This window comes from Grus americana, chromosome 7 (genome assembly GCF_028858705.1).
Source record: "Grus americana isolate bGruAme1 chromosome 7, bGruAme1.mat, whole genome shotgun sequence".
NCBI classification, from domain to species: domain Eukaryota; kingdom Metazoa; phylum Chordata; class Aves; order Gruiformes; family Gruidae; genus Grus; species Grus americana.
This window is the reverse complement of record NC_072858.1, coordinates 20,716,337-20,732,511: the sequence shown is the minus strand read 5'-3', so window position 1 is coordinate 20,732,511 and position 16,175 is coordinate 20,716,337. Positions and strand designations below refer to the sequence as shown.

At 42.0% G+C, this 16,175-nt stretch overlaps 1 protein-coding gene across 6 annotated transcripts in view; it reads right to left on the bottom strand.

Moving 5' to 3' along the window:
- ARHGAP22 (Rho GTPase activating protein 22) overlaps positions 1-16,175 on the bottom strand; it is a 159,933-nt gene that overhangs the window by 32,070 nt on the left and 111,688 nt on the right. For 4 of the 6 annotated variants that reach the window (XM_054832040.1, XM_054832044.1, XM_054832041.1 and 1 more), the window contains one exon: positions 7,504-7,680. In XM_054832040.1, the coding sequence (XP_054688015.1) occupies positions 7,504-7,680 (177 nt within the window). The remainder of the gene's footprint in view (positions 1-7,503; positions 7,681-16,175) is intronic. The other 2 variants (XM_054832042.1, XM_054832043.1) reach the window with 1 other exon arrangement.

The window sequence follows — 16,175 nt, the reverse complement described above, 5'->3', positions numbered from 1 at the left end:
TGAGGTTTTTGAAACCAGAGGCAGGGGACTTGTCCCTCTGACTGCACAAGCCCTGACACAGTACTCCAAGCATACCCATTTCTGCTCTACGATGACCAGGCTACTGCATGGTCTCCACTCAGAGCCCAGATAAGCTTGGGCACTGGTACTGAATGTCACTTAAAGCCTTTAGCCAGCAGCTTTAAAGGTGACATATACACAAGGAGTGAACTAAAGAGATGTGAAAGTTATGAATTTTACATGGAAGTGAAGCAGCCATCTAAAGGTAGGATCTTCAAATGTCATTAAAGAACACCTTTTGCCCTTGATATGCTTTAGGTTTGCTTTTAGTTTTACACCCTTTCATCAAGTATTTATACACACTGATAAGATCCACTCTGAACCTTCTCTTCTGGAGGCTAAACAATCACAGCCTTCTCGGCTTCTCTTAGTATTACACTTGCCACAATCCTTTAATCATCTTAGTGGCTTTTCACTGGACTCACTCCAGTAAGCCCACGTTCCTGTCCTGGGGAGCCCAGAAATGGACAGAGCACCACAGATGTGGTCTTACCAGTGCTGAGGGGAAGGCTCACCTCCCTCAACCTGCTGGCTATGCTCTTCCTAATGCAGCCCAGGAAACTGTTGGCATTCTTTGCCACAAGGGTGCATTGCTGGCTCATGTTCAACTCGTCCAACAGCATCCCAGGTGCTTCTCTGCAAAGCTGCTTTCCAGCCGGTCAGCCCCCAGAGTGTACTGTTGCCTAGGTTTATTCCTCCTCAGGTGCAGGACTTTGCATTACTCTCTGTTGAACTTCATGGGGTTCCTGTCCATTCATTTCTCCAGCCTGTTGAGATCCCTCTGAATGATGGCACTACCATCTGATACACCAACCATTGCTCCCAACATCATCTGCAAGCTGGCTGAGGGTGTACTCTGTCCCATTACCCAGTCATTAATGAAGATGTTAAGCAGTAGTGGCTCCAGTATCAGCCTTCAGATGGACTTTGGGCTGCTGATCACAATCCTTTGAGTGCAGCAGTTCAGCCAGTTTTCAATACACCTCACTGTCTATTTATTTAGTGTGTACTTTATGAATTTGTAAATGAGGATATTACAGGAGACAGTGTTGAAAGCCTTGCTAAAGTCAAGACAAACAATAATCACTGCTGTTCCCTCATCCACCATTTCATTACAGAAGGCTATCAGGTTGGTCAACCATGACTTCCCCTTCATAAATCCATGCTGACTACTCCCAGTCACCTTTTTGATCTTAATATGTTTGGAAATGACCAATGCTCCATCACCTTCCCAGCAACAGAGGTGAGGCTGACCAGCCTGTAGTTCCCTAGGTCCTCCTTCTTGCCCTTCTTGAAGACAGGAGTCTTCAGGGACCTCAGCGAATCACCATGTCTTTTCAAAGATTATCAAGAGTGTCCTTACACATTGGCCAGCTCCTTCAGCACTTATGGATGTATTCCATCAGGTTCCATGGACCTGGGTATATCCATTTTCTTTAAATGTTCCCTAAACTGATCATCCTCTACTGAGAAGTATTCCTTGCTCCAGGCTTTCCCACTGGCTTCAGGGGCAAGGAAATGATTTCCTAAGTCCATTCCTGCATGTTCAGACAGTTTCTCTATATTCCTCTTAGGTAACCTATTCCTGCTTCCACTTCTTCTATGCTTCCTTTTTAAATTGAACTTTGTCAGGAGCTCTTTATTCATCCATGCACGTCTCCTGCCACCTTTGCTTGGTTTCCTGCACATGAGGGAAAGACGGTTCTTGAGCTTGGAGGAAGTAATCCCTGAAAATCAATGAGCTCTCCTGGACCCCTCTTCTCTCCAGGACCACATCCCATGGGATTCCTCCAAGCATATCCCCAAGGAGGCCAAAGTCTGCTCTCCTGAGGTCCAGAGTTGTGATCCTTCTATTTGCCTTGCTGAACAATGCCCTCCAGAGTGGCTCTTTTACAGATAGTTATTGTGACCTCAGGTAAGTAACTTGATTGCTCAATACTTCAGATTCCTCCTTTACAGAAAATGAGGACAATAGCCCTTCCCTACCTCAAGGCTGCATCATGATGGTAAAATATGTTGGTCATAAAACAGTAATAGAAGCCCCAGATATACCCGACCGATATAAGTTAGAAAAAATAACTTAATCAGATCTCAAGAACAGATCTTAAAACTTTCTCTGTGTCTCAGTTTCTATATTCACAAGAGTACCCTCTGTTTGTGATACCTTTGCCTGGGGTAAGGCTAACCAGCACCTCCTCACAGATGATTCATGCATCCGGTAGTCCTGGGCAGATATCTGAACTCATAACCCTCACCATGTTTCTCTTTCTCTTCCCTTGGTTGGGCCCATCTCCCAACATGAGAGAACACTGAAGAGCAAACATTGATAAGCTGCACCAGGCACCAGCTGTCTCTGTGCAGAGATAATGACACATATCAGGCACAACAAACACCTAGTACCACTCCCTACACACCTGTGGGAGCCTGCACAAGGGAAGCCCACCCTGCCACCTAGTGAAGGGCTCCTCTTGGCCCAGCCAGGAATCCCACTTGAGACTGTCACTCTGGGGAAGCCCTATAGCAAGCCAGGGAGCAGAAACCTCCTCTCTGTCTTCACACTGGGCGGATAACAGAAGCCACCTCCCTCTTCTTCATTACTGTGATATCTTAGCATCTTAAATCCACTGATATGAGTCTATGCTCTTACTGAAAAATCCCTGTCTTACAGCTGGAGAAATTAAACCCCAGGCTCCCAAGACTTAACATCATATCATAGCTCCTAAACAGTCTGGCATCCTGGTGGACATGCATCTAATACCAATAAAAGTCATGTTTTGCTCTCATGCAGACGTTATCTGAAAGACATTTACTCATCTCAAACAGGATCCCTATTTAGGCCTATGTAGGGCTATTCTTCCACTACTCATAAGGACATTGAGCCAGGTATTAAATTATACCTCAGAGACCTTTATTCCCCTAGTTTGCAGCTCTCCCCTAATATAAGACATGGTCTGCACAGGGCCCTGATTGCCAGCAAAAACATTATCTGCACTGTTTTCCTGACAGAAGAAGAAAGAATCCACACATCATGGTTTACCTATATGGAAAAGCGGACTGGAATTAATGTTAGTAGAGTGGCTTCCACAGTGGATGCATCTTCAGAGCCCACCAGTTAAAAAGTGACTATTCCTCCTGAATGGAGAAACCACTTGTGGAGCTCTTGCAGCATAATTACTTTGTCAGAGGGTAAAGCTCTCTGTGTCTGCCTAAGGGAAGCACATCCTTTCCAACTGCTTCACCTCCCATCCATCACAAGGAGCTGATGAAAGCTTGGGATGATGATGAGGAGAAATTAGGATAAAGTAATGGAGAAAGAAAGGGGCTGTGACATGTATTTCTGGCAGAGCAGCAAGGAACTGCTCATGGAAAGAAAGAAAGAATGTGTAAACAAAAGAAAACAAACACAAACAGAAGATTAACACAGGATGATTCTGTCCCCATGCAGTGCTGGTCGTGTGCTGAGCTGTAAGAGAGAGTTGTGCCACTTGGCTTTCAACTCAGGCAGCAAAAAACTCAGTTTTTGCACCTCATGGCCCAAAACTCAGTCCTAAACACATTATGTTTTACATCTGATGTAAGACAAAAATGAGGAAGGCATGCTAATCAAGAGGTGAGCAGATGGAAAGGATTTTCCTTAAAGTAGCTGTGTTTCTTCTAGAAATACAGCCCCACCGCACATGTACAGAGTGTGGAATGACCTCCTCTCCCCTCCACTACACCAAACACTTTCAATGCATCTGCCTTCAGAGGACACTGGCAGGCTCGCTCTCATCCAAGCCTATGGCCATGAACCCTTTCCATTTAGTGTTACGCTACACTTGAAGCCACTGCTACAAGCACTCCATATTAAAGAGCAGCTGCAGAACAGCATAACTGTAGGTCACAGAGGGACTCTCCAGATAAACTTTTAGTGATGTAAACTTGGAGCAAAATTTGTTCTTCATGGAGGTAAGAAGGATCATAGGGAACATTTTTAATCACCCTCTGTCAGAATGTGCTCCAAAACTCACTTTTATCAAGCCACTGTGACAAATTTTATTCTTAAAGACATAATGAAAACATAGAGTACCCTCAAAACTCAGTTTACAAAATCTTCTGCTCTAAATGAGATGGACTAGACTCAAGAATTCAGGAGCCTGAAACTCAGGGAAACTTGTTAGAAATTATTTTCCCCACAAACAGGACAGCTCTTCTTCAAAAGGAACTCTAGGATTTTCTTTTAAGGCCACATTTGAAGTGTATTTCAAAGCACACATTCCATATAGCTTTTAAGCCTGAATGTGTCTCCTATTAATAATTTGGGATCCTCAGCAGCTTTGGGGAGTTTTCTGTTTTATTTTAAGAAGCCTTTGCTGTTCACCTTCAAACATAGTTCATGTGCCCGCATCAACACGTAAGGAGATACCCTCAACCTTTTTGATTTATGTTTCTTCAATACATCAGCAAAGATTAAAGTGTGGCTAAGCCTCCCCTTTTATCTTGGCATAATTCATTTTTCCACCATATCAACCTTTTCCAGGGCTGGATATTTACATATTAATAATGAAGCCTGCTTTTTAATTCCTCCCCCCATCCCTTTAGCTTTGTATATTAAAAAGTGTCGATAGATAAGACTTGGCTCTCAAATTAGTGGTGGTAGCAAAGCAGAGTTCAAATTATTCAATCAAAACACAGAGACAGCTATGTTTACTGTCCTCCTACATTCGAGCTAAGCTGGGATTTCACTTGTAGGGAAATTGCCCTGCTCTGATTCTGATCCAGGGGAAGTAGGTTTGATCATTTCCCCAAACTGGCTAAAACCATTTGGAAACAACATTTTGAACATCTTAACTATTTCCTAGTTACTGACATTCCTATAAATACTTTGTGAAGTGCAAAGAGACCAAGGATGCAGCTCCATGGTTTCTTTAAGCCAATTTATGTGTGGGTTGCAGTCAGAATGAACAAGCACGCCTTCTTCCATCCCATCATCTCTCCTTCACCCCATCATGTCTCCCCACTGTCCTTACTGTGCTGGCACTACTAGTCCTGCAGCTGCGTGGTTAGCAGGGCCAGGGAGCCAATCCACCTACAAAATAATCCTCCCCTCTTTTTTCCTGCCAGGTCATTTCCTACTGCACAGCTGCATAACCACTCGTATTAGTAAAATGAATTGTGATGGGAACACATGGTTGCAAGGTGTGAAAAGACCACTCCTGACAGCAGCTAGCACTTCAGTCAGAGAAGCAATGAAACCATAGCATAAGAATTTGTTCCTGCAGCTTGGACTACAAAGCAGACATAGCCAAGCGAGCTTTAGATTTGAGTATTAGGGCAGAGAGCTCAGGCCAGGCTGATCGCCCAGGATGTACCCATGTTCTTGGTTAGTTTTTATCCACAGATAGAGGAAAAACATCAAAATACAATTGCAATTCTTTCCAACTCTGCCAACAGCAGTGCTTCTCTTCTACATGGCTTAAGGCAGCTCTCACCAGCAGCTGAAGCAACCTTTACACTGACATTGATGGAACCAGATCAATCTGCAGTATGTGAAAACAGCAACAAACAGCAGCTGCTGTATTCCCCCTGTGCTGCCCTGCTCCCTTATTCTCATGATTTTGTTCTATGTTTTCTGATATCTCATAAAGCCCTAGTTCCTGGAATCAAATGTAAGAGTATCTGCCTCATTTAAAGCAAAACCAAAATGTTATCCAATAGCTTTGTAGAGAAGTTTAGAAGTATAGAATAGGAGCAGATTAATTAGGAAATATTGTCCCCATAAAGAAACAAAGAAATCCATCCCTACCTTTGTGCCATCCCCATATTTTTGTTTTCAAAATTTTAAGATTTTTAATACTTAAAAAAAGATGCTTGCTCTGGAACTATTCCAAGAGACTGACAAAACATGAACACTAACAAAAAAGAAGCCAAATTTGTACTGATACCAGCATTGCTGACAACATCATGCCCTAAAGAAGGAGGCTGTTGCTGGAACATGTACCATTTGTCATGACTGAATGTCTCTCCTTTTTCCTCACAGTATTTATTTGATGCACATAGCAAAGCTGTAAAATACACGCTATAAGGTCCACTACAAATGGCCACAGAAATACCATCTCTGAGATTCTGAGACTTCTGATGGAGGAACTGCGGGGACCTGCACTGACCTCAGGGTCTGAAAGACCCTTCACTGTGGACTGGACTTCAGAAGAAAAGCAAAACAAGCACATACTCATGTTTGAGGAGAAATTATGATAGATCAGTTTCTACTAGTGAAAAGGGCTTGTTCTGCCCACAGCACAACAGCATCGCATGCAACCTCACAGAATCAGGTACAAGTTGCCTTTTGCACGTACACCCTTTGTGCTAAGTGAAAAAAGGACGTAGGAAAAAATTACATCATCAGTAGAGATTTTATCTCCTCCAGACAAACCAAATGCTGCTACACAGAGACTCAAAATTGTAAGTCACTTGAAAAAAAAAATCAAACAAAAACACAACAACCCCAAGGTAAAAGTTACTAACAAACAATGAATCTTCTTAGTGACCTTACAGTATCTGAGCCTCCCTCAATTGCATCAAGGGGAGGTTTTTTTTTCTCTAGCTCCAGGAAAACTAGTAACTTCATTTCAGCAAAAGTAATTGTATTACCTAACCCTTATCTGGCACTTTTTTATCTGTACCTCTCAAAAGAGGTCGATATCACTATCTGCATATGATACCACTATTTACATGAACTCCATTAGTAGCACACAAGTCACTTCAAAGCGTAGAGTGTCCAGTACCAAGCCAGTAGCTGCTGTCACCAACAGTGAACTCAAAAGAAAACATCTGTGAGCCCTTGTTCTATGCTAAACCACAAAACCACCTCCTATCTTATTTACTGACTTGAGAATTTGAGGACTGTGGTATAATATCAACACTGAGAGTTTGCAATTTTTGTTCATTTTAACTACAGGAATTGTCAACAGCTGTATTACCTTACAGGTGTTCCCTCAGCCTGACCCTGTTGCTCTTCCTCAGGCTACACTCCCATTGAAGCCAGTGGAAGTTTTTTCTTCTCAACTTGGCCCTACATTAGCTGGTAGAAAAGTTTTCTGCCTCTGGCTGTACAGAAGTTAAAGATGGGCATCTGCCCTTGTGGTAGAAAATTGAGATAAATGGACACACTCTTTTATGTCCGTAAGAATAATAAAAGTCCACAGAATAGTTCATAATTAGCTGTAAAAAAATGAATACTGACAATAGTGATATGTTTATTATCATCACCCATTTCTGACTGAGAGTCAGTTATACAGTCTGGATGTGCCCTGCCATCCCCTCCATCCCTTGGCAAAAAAAAAAAAAAAAAAATCAATCCAATCCCCTTGCTGCAAAACACTTCAGACAATCAAGAGCTTATCTAGGCATCTCAGTGATTTTACAGTGTTACACATATCCTAGTATCACAAGAATATGTTTTACCTTGAGGCAAATGTTTTAATTTATGTGCATGTGAGCTATTTGCAATACCTCCACCAAATGGAGCCCATATAACCCGTCGGATGGCTTTCACCCAATCCTCCATTTCATTCTGGGAATTAGCCATGAGCAGGAAAGCCTCGTGATTGACAGGCATCTTTTCCCGGTCCCCCGCACCACCTGAAAGACAGAATACAAATCTCTTTTAGCATCTACTTCAGACGAGAGCAACCAATGTTTAAAACCACCAAAAGTTAGGGTCAAAATGATCAAATGATTATTTTAATTGAGCAGTTTTACGCACAATTACTACTTATGTGCTGCAGCATCCACAAAGCACAGGTTGATAGAAGATCAAAGCAGAAGTGCAAAATGTGCATTTCCAGTGTGGGAACCTGGAAATGTTGCACCTGCTATCCAAGGGGAACCAAGTGAATTGTAAGACATTTTAGTGCTTGAGATGCAGAAGTCGCAAGATCATCCACTTTCCCCAAGTCCCAGGGAATTTCTAGTCTCAGTATAGAAAAAGAGATCCATTCTGATTTTGTATCCAATTCAGAAGGAACGTTTTGAAGAGGAGTTAAGACTTGGGGATATGAATCTGACTCTCCCACTTGAAATAGGAACTTTAGGAGCTATTAATGTTGGCCTACAATATCTCAGGAAAGTACTGACCAGAATATCAAATGCACAGAATATCAAATGCACTCAAGCTGTCATATACATGTGTCACTTGTGGATACTCCAAGACTTGCAACATTTTCACCCTTCTTTTCCTGTTTTCTTTTTACCCACTTCAGCCAGTTTAAATCTTCCCCTCACCCCTCATTTTACGTTCCAGAGCTGGATAAAACCTAATGAGGGGCACATAACCACATAAAAGCTTTATTGGAGCAGCCTCTGTATAAAAAGGCTGCTGATCCTGTCCGATACAGCAGCTGCATCACTAGCGGCCTGGAGCTTCTCCATCACCATGGGAACTGCCTTTGGCTTTGCTACAGAGATAACATCTTAGCTGTTGTGTCACTCTCATTTCCACACTTACGTGGCTTTCAGTATCTACTGGCAAGCTAAAGCTGTCAGCCCGCGATGAGCAGCTGAGATTGCCTGTCCACGGAATTCAGAGATAAGAGCAGGATGATGGTATGCGGGGGTTTCTGCAGAACTGATTTAGCGTACGTAGAATGTGCACCTCCTAAATCCTCTCTAATCTGGGGAAAAGAGCAAGCTGGGAGCTACCTGAAAGCCAAGGAAGTACTTTTTCTTGCTATTAATTGTTTCCTGGCCTAGACACACTCATGGATCATACACTGATTTGCAAAGCAAAAGGGGTAAAATGTTGGGAAGGATTTTGTGGCTCTCTGAGAAGCAATTCACTGAACTGGGAAACTGAGGCAGTCTTTCAGTAAAGAAGAGAGACAATGGCCACCTAGGCTAAGGCCTGCAGCTTAGGAAACAAAAGTTTTTTCCCCACATGTATCAAAATTCTGCTTCTTTCCTCATAGCATCCTCTCAGACAGTCTCCCATTTTGAATTTACTGAATGACTCATATTCATTAAGATATATGAAGCAGAACAGCTCTCTAGATCAAGACTAAGGTGCAGGCATCTGAATAGATCAGTGCTCCACCATACTCCGCTGCAAGAAGGACATACTTCATCCTTTGCATACAGAACTGTCAGAGCAAGAAATTCGTCTGTGAAACTCCTATCACAACCTAATTCTTTACCAGCATACTCATCCTCATGGTGAAAGCAGAGGTCACCATGTCTAATTCTTGTACCTTACCTGACAGACCTATTGCCATGCCCTTTCACAAGCAAATATCTTACAGGAGATGGGATAACAAGAAAGAGGCTTTTCACAGCTCTCAGCACACATCACAAACAGGGGTTCAGGATCTGGCAGATAGATGGCCTGAGCTCAAGATAACTCTTCAAAGGAATGAAAGTCTCAAAACAACCATGTGCTGTGTGGGTAACTGCCCAGGCAAACAATTGAGCTTGGTCAAGGTAAAGCACAGATCCTGTTCTTAAATGTAATGGTACCCAGCTGAGACCTTGCCCACCAAAGCCATGAAAGAAAAGAAGAGACCAGACTCTTAGCTTAGAATTAATTACAGACTGCAAATTTAGACAAAACAGCTGAGCTAACCCACACAAAGTTTGCCATATCAAGCACAATAAGCAGAGAAGGATGAAGAGGACTTCTTACTGGACTTCTGCAGAAGTGGTGTCTCAGCATCTTCCCACTGAATCACTGTACCACAGGGACCTGACTACAACTCCCCTTCCCCTCAGATGTTACTTTGGACCAGACAGCTGCCTTCTAAAACCTTTGTGGGTCTTTTTCACAAGAGCATTTAGGGAAACACAAATTTATACTTCTATGTGAGTCTGTAAAAAGTAAAAACAGGATGGGAAAAAAGATTCCTGTACACACTAGACCTCAGAGTCTGCCAAAAACTACATATAGCTCCTCTGTGGTTGGCTTTCCCCACTGAAACTTTAAATAGGAGCAAGGTCATGACCCTACAAGCTGCCTGTGGGAGAGTCAGTAGTGACTTGTCACATAAGTGCAGGTAAATGAAGACAACTCCATGCATGGAGGCTAGCTTAGAAACAAGAATGCACTTCAGAATCACTTCTTAGTGAAAGCCTCGTATGTTAGCATGCCATAAAGATGCCGTGGCAGAGCATGCAGGCCCACCTATAAACTATTTGTTTATTAAATAACATTTTAATCAAGTTGCTTTCCACACATGGCTGGCTCCTTTCACTATATCCTTGAGGCAAGAAACAGAACTAGAGTTCCCAAAAGGACAGAGTTCAGACATGTCTCTCTACATTGTTGTAACATTCAACAGGTTTTGAGTCTTAGTAGTCACAAGAATGAGAAACAGCTAAATTCAAATACTTGGATCTTCTTGAAAAAAGCCCAAAGAAACAATGCCACATGCACCTTCTTCAGAAGTCCAGAATTTTATCCGAAATTCACAGATGCTTTCTTTTCTGGGCTCAGACCCAAAACAGGATCTTGTTATGGGTTTTGAGCTGGCAACACAAATGCTGAATCAATTCAAACACCCTAGACTTTAGGAATTGTTTTAGGAAAACAATTTTAAACCTTCCTGCCTAGAAACACTTGGATATGGAATTTTAGTTTTGCCTCTCACAGTAATATGAAGTTTGCATTCGGATACTGCATTCAAACCTCTTCTCTGCCACTAACGGAGCTCCAGCAGTTACTACGGTTGCTGTTAGACTCTAAACCTGAAGCACAAAAGCACTACTTCTACTGTGTGCATCAAACAGGGCTCTGGCCACCCAGCACCACAATAGGGAGGAACACTCTGCTAACGACTTTAAACACAGACAAGGGCTTCACATTCCTTTGAACAGAACTTCTCACTCCTTTTTAATCAAGCTCCCATACAAACAAGACTGGCCCTCAGAGACCAACTCTGTGTAGCTCAGAATTGCCACAGGCAGACATTCCAGTCCCACTGCTCAAAACTACTTTCATCTCCAGGCCAGAGGAAAAATAAAACTGTCTGCAAACACAAACAGAATGTGAGCACCTCAATAGATGCAATAGAAGCAGGGGCTTTAGGGATGAATAGTCCATCTGCTTCAGCATTAACCTATGACCAGAGGATCCTGCATTCAACCACTTGCTCGGCTATGGATTTCCAATACATGTTGGACAAGACACACTGAATTGCATCCCTATCCATCAAGCAAGTTGGCAGTGCTACTTGCCTCCCTCCCATGTGTACAAAAACTGAACAACTTCAAGACCAGGAAAGGTGATGACAACAATACAAGTATATACAGCAAAGGTAATAGAGTAGAAAGATTAAGTGACTTGTTTTGTTACTGCTCATCATCAAAAGGGCTGCAGGTCCCGGCTGACTTCAATACTTTGCCAACCCTGTTTCAAGGTACCTTTGTCAAGTTGCTTTACGTACACTGGTAAGTATCTTTGCCTTGAGGGAACAGCGTAGCTCCAGGCCCCTAGCTGCATGGCACGAATGCTCTCTCTTCCAGGCCCAGACTAGTTAAAGCTGGCAGAATTGCTCTCATATGCATATGTGGTTTGTGCAACTGCATTTCATACAGCCTTGAAGCCATCTACTGCTGATGTCAGCTGTAGAGTCTTCACCTCAGAGTAATGTCCCACCTCCTAATCCTTAATAACAGTCCTCCTTTCAGCTCTCCCCATGCCCCACAAGAGCAAAGATTAAATACTGAAAGACTGGGGCTAAGTGACTTGCTGAAGGTCAGATGGAGTGCTGTAACAGCAGCAGGAATCACAATCCATGCTTCAAAGCCCTATTTACTGAAAATTCTTCCTTTTTTTGACTATCCTTAGTGTGGTATGGCTTCATGAGAAAATACAAAGCATAATACTGCCATTATGCTATATTTACCTCTCCTGCCCTGTATTCCTGCTCAAAGAACCTGTAACAGACGTTCAGTTGCATCTCTCCCTTTATACATCTGTTTCCAATGAGGAAATGTTGGAATTTTTTGTTTGCCTTGAACTTCATTCATACAAGCTTAACCTTCTTAAGATCAACATTTGTGAAGCCAAGCCTTAGATCCCCTTTGTCTGTATGGAAACAGAAGTGCAGGGGGAACAGGACTGGACTTCCTAGTAGGAGATGTTCCTGGCCCATTGCATGTAAAAGGAGGAACTTTTCTATTTGCAAGTAAAGATTCTGTCAGGTTCTGCTGAAGTTGGCAGCTTCTTTTTTTGTTCAGATCATTTCCCTTCCACCCCCCATCTGGTTTGCCTTTCACCCATATCTTGCATCATTCTGCTTACTGATGTGCTTGTGTATTGTCATTATATCAACTCTACTGAAAATTGACACAATTACAAACGCTTGTGTGTATTTACATGTTTGTATTGCTTTGGTGTGGAGTGTAGAGTGGTATTTTCAGTAAGAGTGAAATTTAGTTGGCCATGTGCATGCTGCTGCAGCGTGTGGGGAGGCAAATGGCAGCTCAAGGCTGAATTATGAAAGGGGTGGCTGGTGGGTAACGCAAAGCCCAGCTGACATGTTCGCTCTCAGTACTAAAGCAAGTAGTGACAAGAAGCCTTTGATTGCAGACATGCAGCAACAAAGTCCTTGACAAATGGACAAAAACTAGCACCCACAGCTAAAAAGAACAATTGCAATGATTCATCTTCCCTGACCTGCTCTTTATGATTGTCTTTAAGGTGAGTATCCAATTCAGGGCTCTAAGATCTCCCCAATAATGAAAGAAGGTGAAAAATGAGGTAGATGAATTCTGTCAAGATTAAGGGCAGCTCTATTAGGGGGAATGTTTCTTTGCACAGCAGGAGAAAAAAAACCCCAAACCCCAGTCTTGATCTTTGGATTATGAAAAGAGACAAAAGAAATGTTAGTAAGCAAAAGGTCATTAAGAGTGCTTGGAATAGTCATTTGAAACCTAATTCTATTTCTTCAATCATTGCCTTTGATTCTGACTAATGTTGAACCTCTATCCTGAGCACTCTCCCCCTCCTCAGCCAAGGTTTTCCAAGAGCCTGAATGCTAGAGCCAGACCCTGTCTATCATACCTGAATCTTGGGTTAACCTGCCATCGGCATGCAGTTTAAACGTTGCTACAATGAGTAATTACTCTACTGCTTTTCTGCTGTTTTTTCTGGATGACCCTTTCACAGAAGGGAAAACTTGCTGTGAATACAAAAGTGACCTTGAAATGCTCTATTTAGGATACTTGAGAACAGGAAAAACAGCAAGAAAAATCTAAAGTAGTCAAGGAGTGGCAGATAAAAATAAGAAAAACGGACAGGATCTACAAGGGTATGATCTGTGAAAAATTGAGCAGTAAACAGGGATGTGTGCTTGCCATGATTTTTGTATTTGTATCTATCTATCCCCACCCACCCATCTATCTATATATGGGATATCCAAGTTGGAAGTTGATTTGGAAGCTGAGAGAATAAACTCAATACCACACTTTAAAAAGCTTACAAAAATAAGAAAAAAAAATTAGGTTTGGGGATTTAGTATGATATGGAATGCAAACAAAAGAAACAAGCTTTGAATCAAAACAAATTTATTGTGTCTCAGTTCCAATGGACAACATAATAGCAAGTTTTTCCTAAGGAAACATGTACCTTTGTGGGTGAAGGGTGTTTTATTTCCACAGTCTGGAAGGAGTTTGAGGGGATTCTAATGTTGAACTTTCATTTGGTTGTGTCAATGAGGAAAGCGAAACCTTAAATACCTTTTATTGCACTGGGTAAGTTCAGCTCATAAACTGACGTGGTTCAAATTTTCTTAGGGCAGGATTTACAAGCATGCAACAAAATCTCATTGACTTTTCAGTCAAACATAAATGCCTAATTTCCTTAAATGCTCTTCAGTCCACCAGTTTTAATGATAGTTACAAGTAGATGATGACCAAATTTTCAACTAAAAGTCCTTACAGAGGATTTCATCACTACCCAAGTGATTTTTAGATACCAGATCTTAGACTTCACCCCAGAGAATAAAGCAAAGGCAGGCAAACACTCTAAAGCCACTGCCGTCTATAAATTAATCCAAAGGCCCTGTGATCTGTTCTCCCCTCCCATGCCTTCTGTGGTTTCAGACACCATTAAACTGCTTTAAAAAACGCACCAACAAAGAGATTAGACCTCAGAACTGTGGTTTCTTATGCAAAAATTCTGACAAGACTTAACATGAACAGAGGCACTACAGCTTCTCTGTACTGATACACAAACTACAGAAAACCCTTAAAAACCTAAGGTTAGTGCTCTATTTCAGTTGTTAGGATCAAGTGTATGATTACTAAAATTATATGCAAGAAGTGAAGATTTGGTTTAATCTTTGGCCTTTTATACATAAAAATTGTATCAGGTTAGCTTGACTCTCCTGCTTGGAGATGCCTTTCCTGATAACGTGTGTGACCTGTATTACTCTAGACTTATCTATTAATTAAAACTGAAGAACTGGTTAATGCTACCAATCACTTCAAATAAACCAAAACTTTGAAAATAAACCAACCCATATTCCAGGTAGGCCATATGCTGATAAGTGACATCACACTCCAGGAACCAGAGCAGACAGGAAAAAAAGATGCAAGATAAGAGGAAGGGAAAAAAAAACAATTTCAAGTACTCTTAAAGGAAAAGAGGCATTACACACAAACTCCACCTTGAACCCCTGCTTATAAAACCTGGTTACATGTGTTCAGTGTTTTGTAATGTTTAAGTCTACTTAAGCTGATTTTTTTTACTGTCCTTTATCTGCCTTAGGCTGAACTGTGAGAGTTTTCAGTAAAAAAGGTTCAGTCACTTTTAAATTACACTTCTGGCGTTAAAAACATATTTATTGTAATAGTAATCCAATGCTCTAATGCCTCCTTGTTTTTAATGATTTGAAATTTCGGAGAGGAGACTACTATGCAGTCTGGGATGTGCTGCTCAGTGTGGCCACAAAGTACAGTTTAACTATGTGTACCAACACAGCTCAGGCACCATTCCCTCCAGCTTCTGCCCACAACTACTTTGCTCCATAAAAGGAACAGTTATTAACTGCCTCCCTAACTAGAGAGGTTTCAGAAACCTGTGAAATGTGCCCTCAACTCCATATAGTATTCCTATAACCAAGCGGTATTATTATTTCTTTGCATTTTGTATCAGCTTCTACTACCTAGCAGCAAGAGATGAAATCTCTCCAACATGGTCACAGCTAGTTTAGGATGCCAGTCAGAACTATTCCGAAGAGGAGTCGATCAACAATAATGTGCTGGTTTTGGCTAGGATAGAGTTAATTATCTTCATAGTAGCTAGCATAGGGCTCTGGTTTGGATTTGTACTGAAAACAGTGTTGTTAATACAGAGATGTTTTTGTTATTGTTGAGCAGTGCTTACACAGAGCCAAGGCCTTTTCTGCTTCTCACCCCCCCACACCAGTGGGTAGGCTGGGGTGCACAGGGAGTTGGGAGGGGACACAGCTGGGACAGCTGACCCAGACTGGCCAAAGAGACATTTCATACCATATAACATCATGCTCTGTATATAACTGGGGCATTGACCGGGAGGTAGGATTGCAGCTCAGGAACTAGTTGAGCATCGGCTTTAGGTGGTAAGAAATCGTGCTGTGCATCACTTGTTTTGTATATTCTTATCATTATTATCTTCCTCTTCTGTCCATCTCAGCCCACAAGTTTTACTACTTTTTTTCCCGTTTTTGATTTCCTCTCCCTTCCCACTGGAGAGGGGGAGGAGTGAGCAAAAGGCTGTGTGGTTGTTTTAGCGGCTGGCCAGATTAAAACACAACAAATAATTAACATGAGGAGCAACTATTACACCAGTAATTTCTAGGAGCTGCATGACACCACTTTGCCTCTGCTGTTACTTGTGTGTTTCATCCCGAGTGTGAATTCTAGAGTACTGATATTCTAATTATGTCCAACGATGCCTCAGGGGTTAGACTGTCAAACAAGTGATGGTTTGCTCAATTAAACCCTTGTGGCTCTTGATTCAAATAATGTCTCCTGATGGGGGGGGTTACTGTGAAGACTGAAACTTCACTTCAAAACCTAGATCATAACAGACATAGCAGCAGCTTCTTAGATGGAGCTCTCAGTGTGCAACGGCACAGGCACTGCCTCTTATGGCATTATCT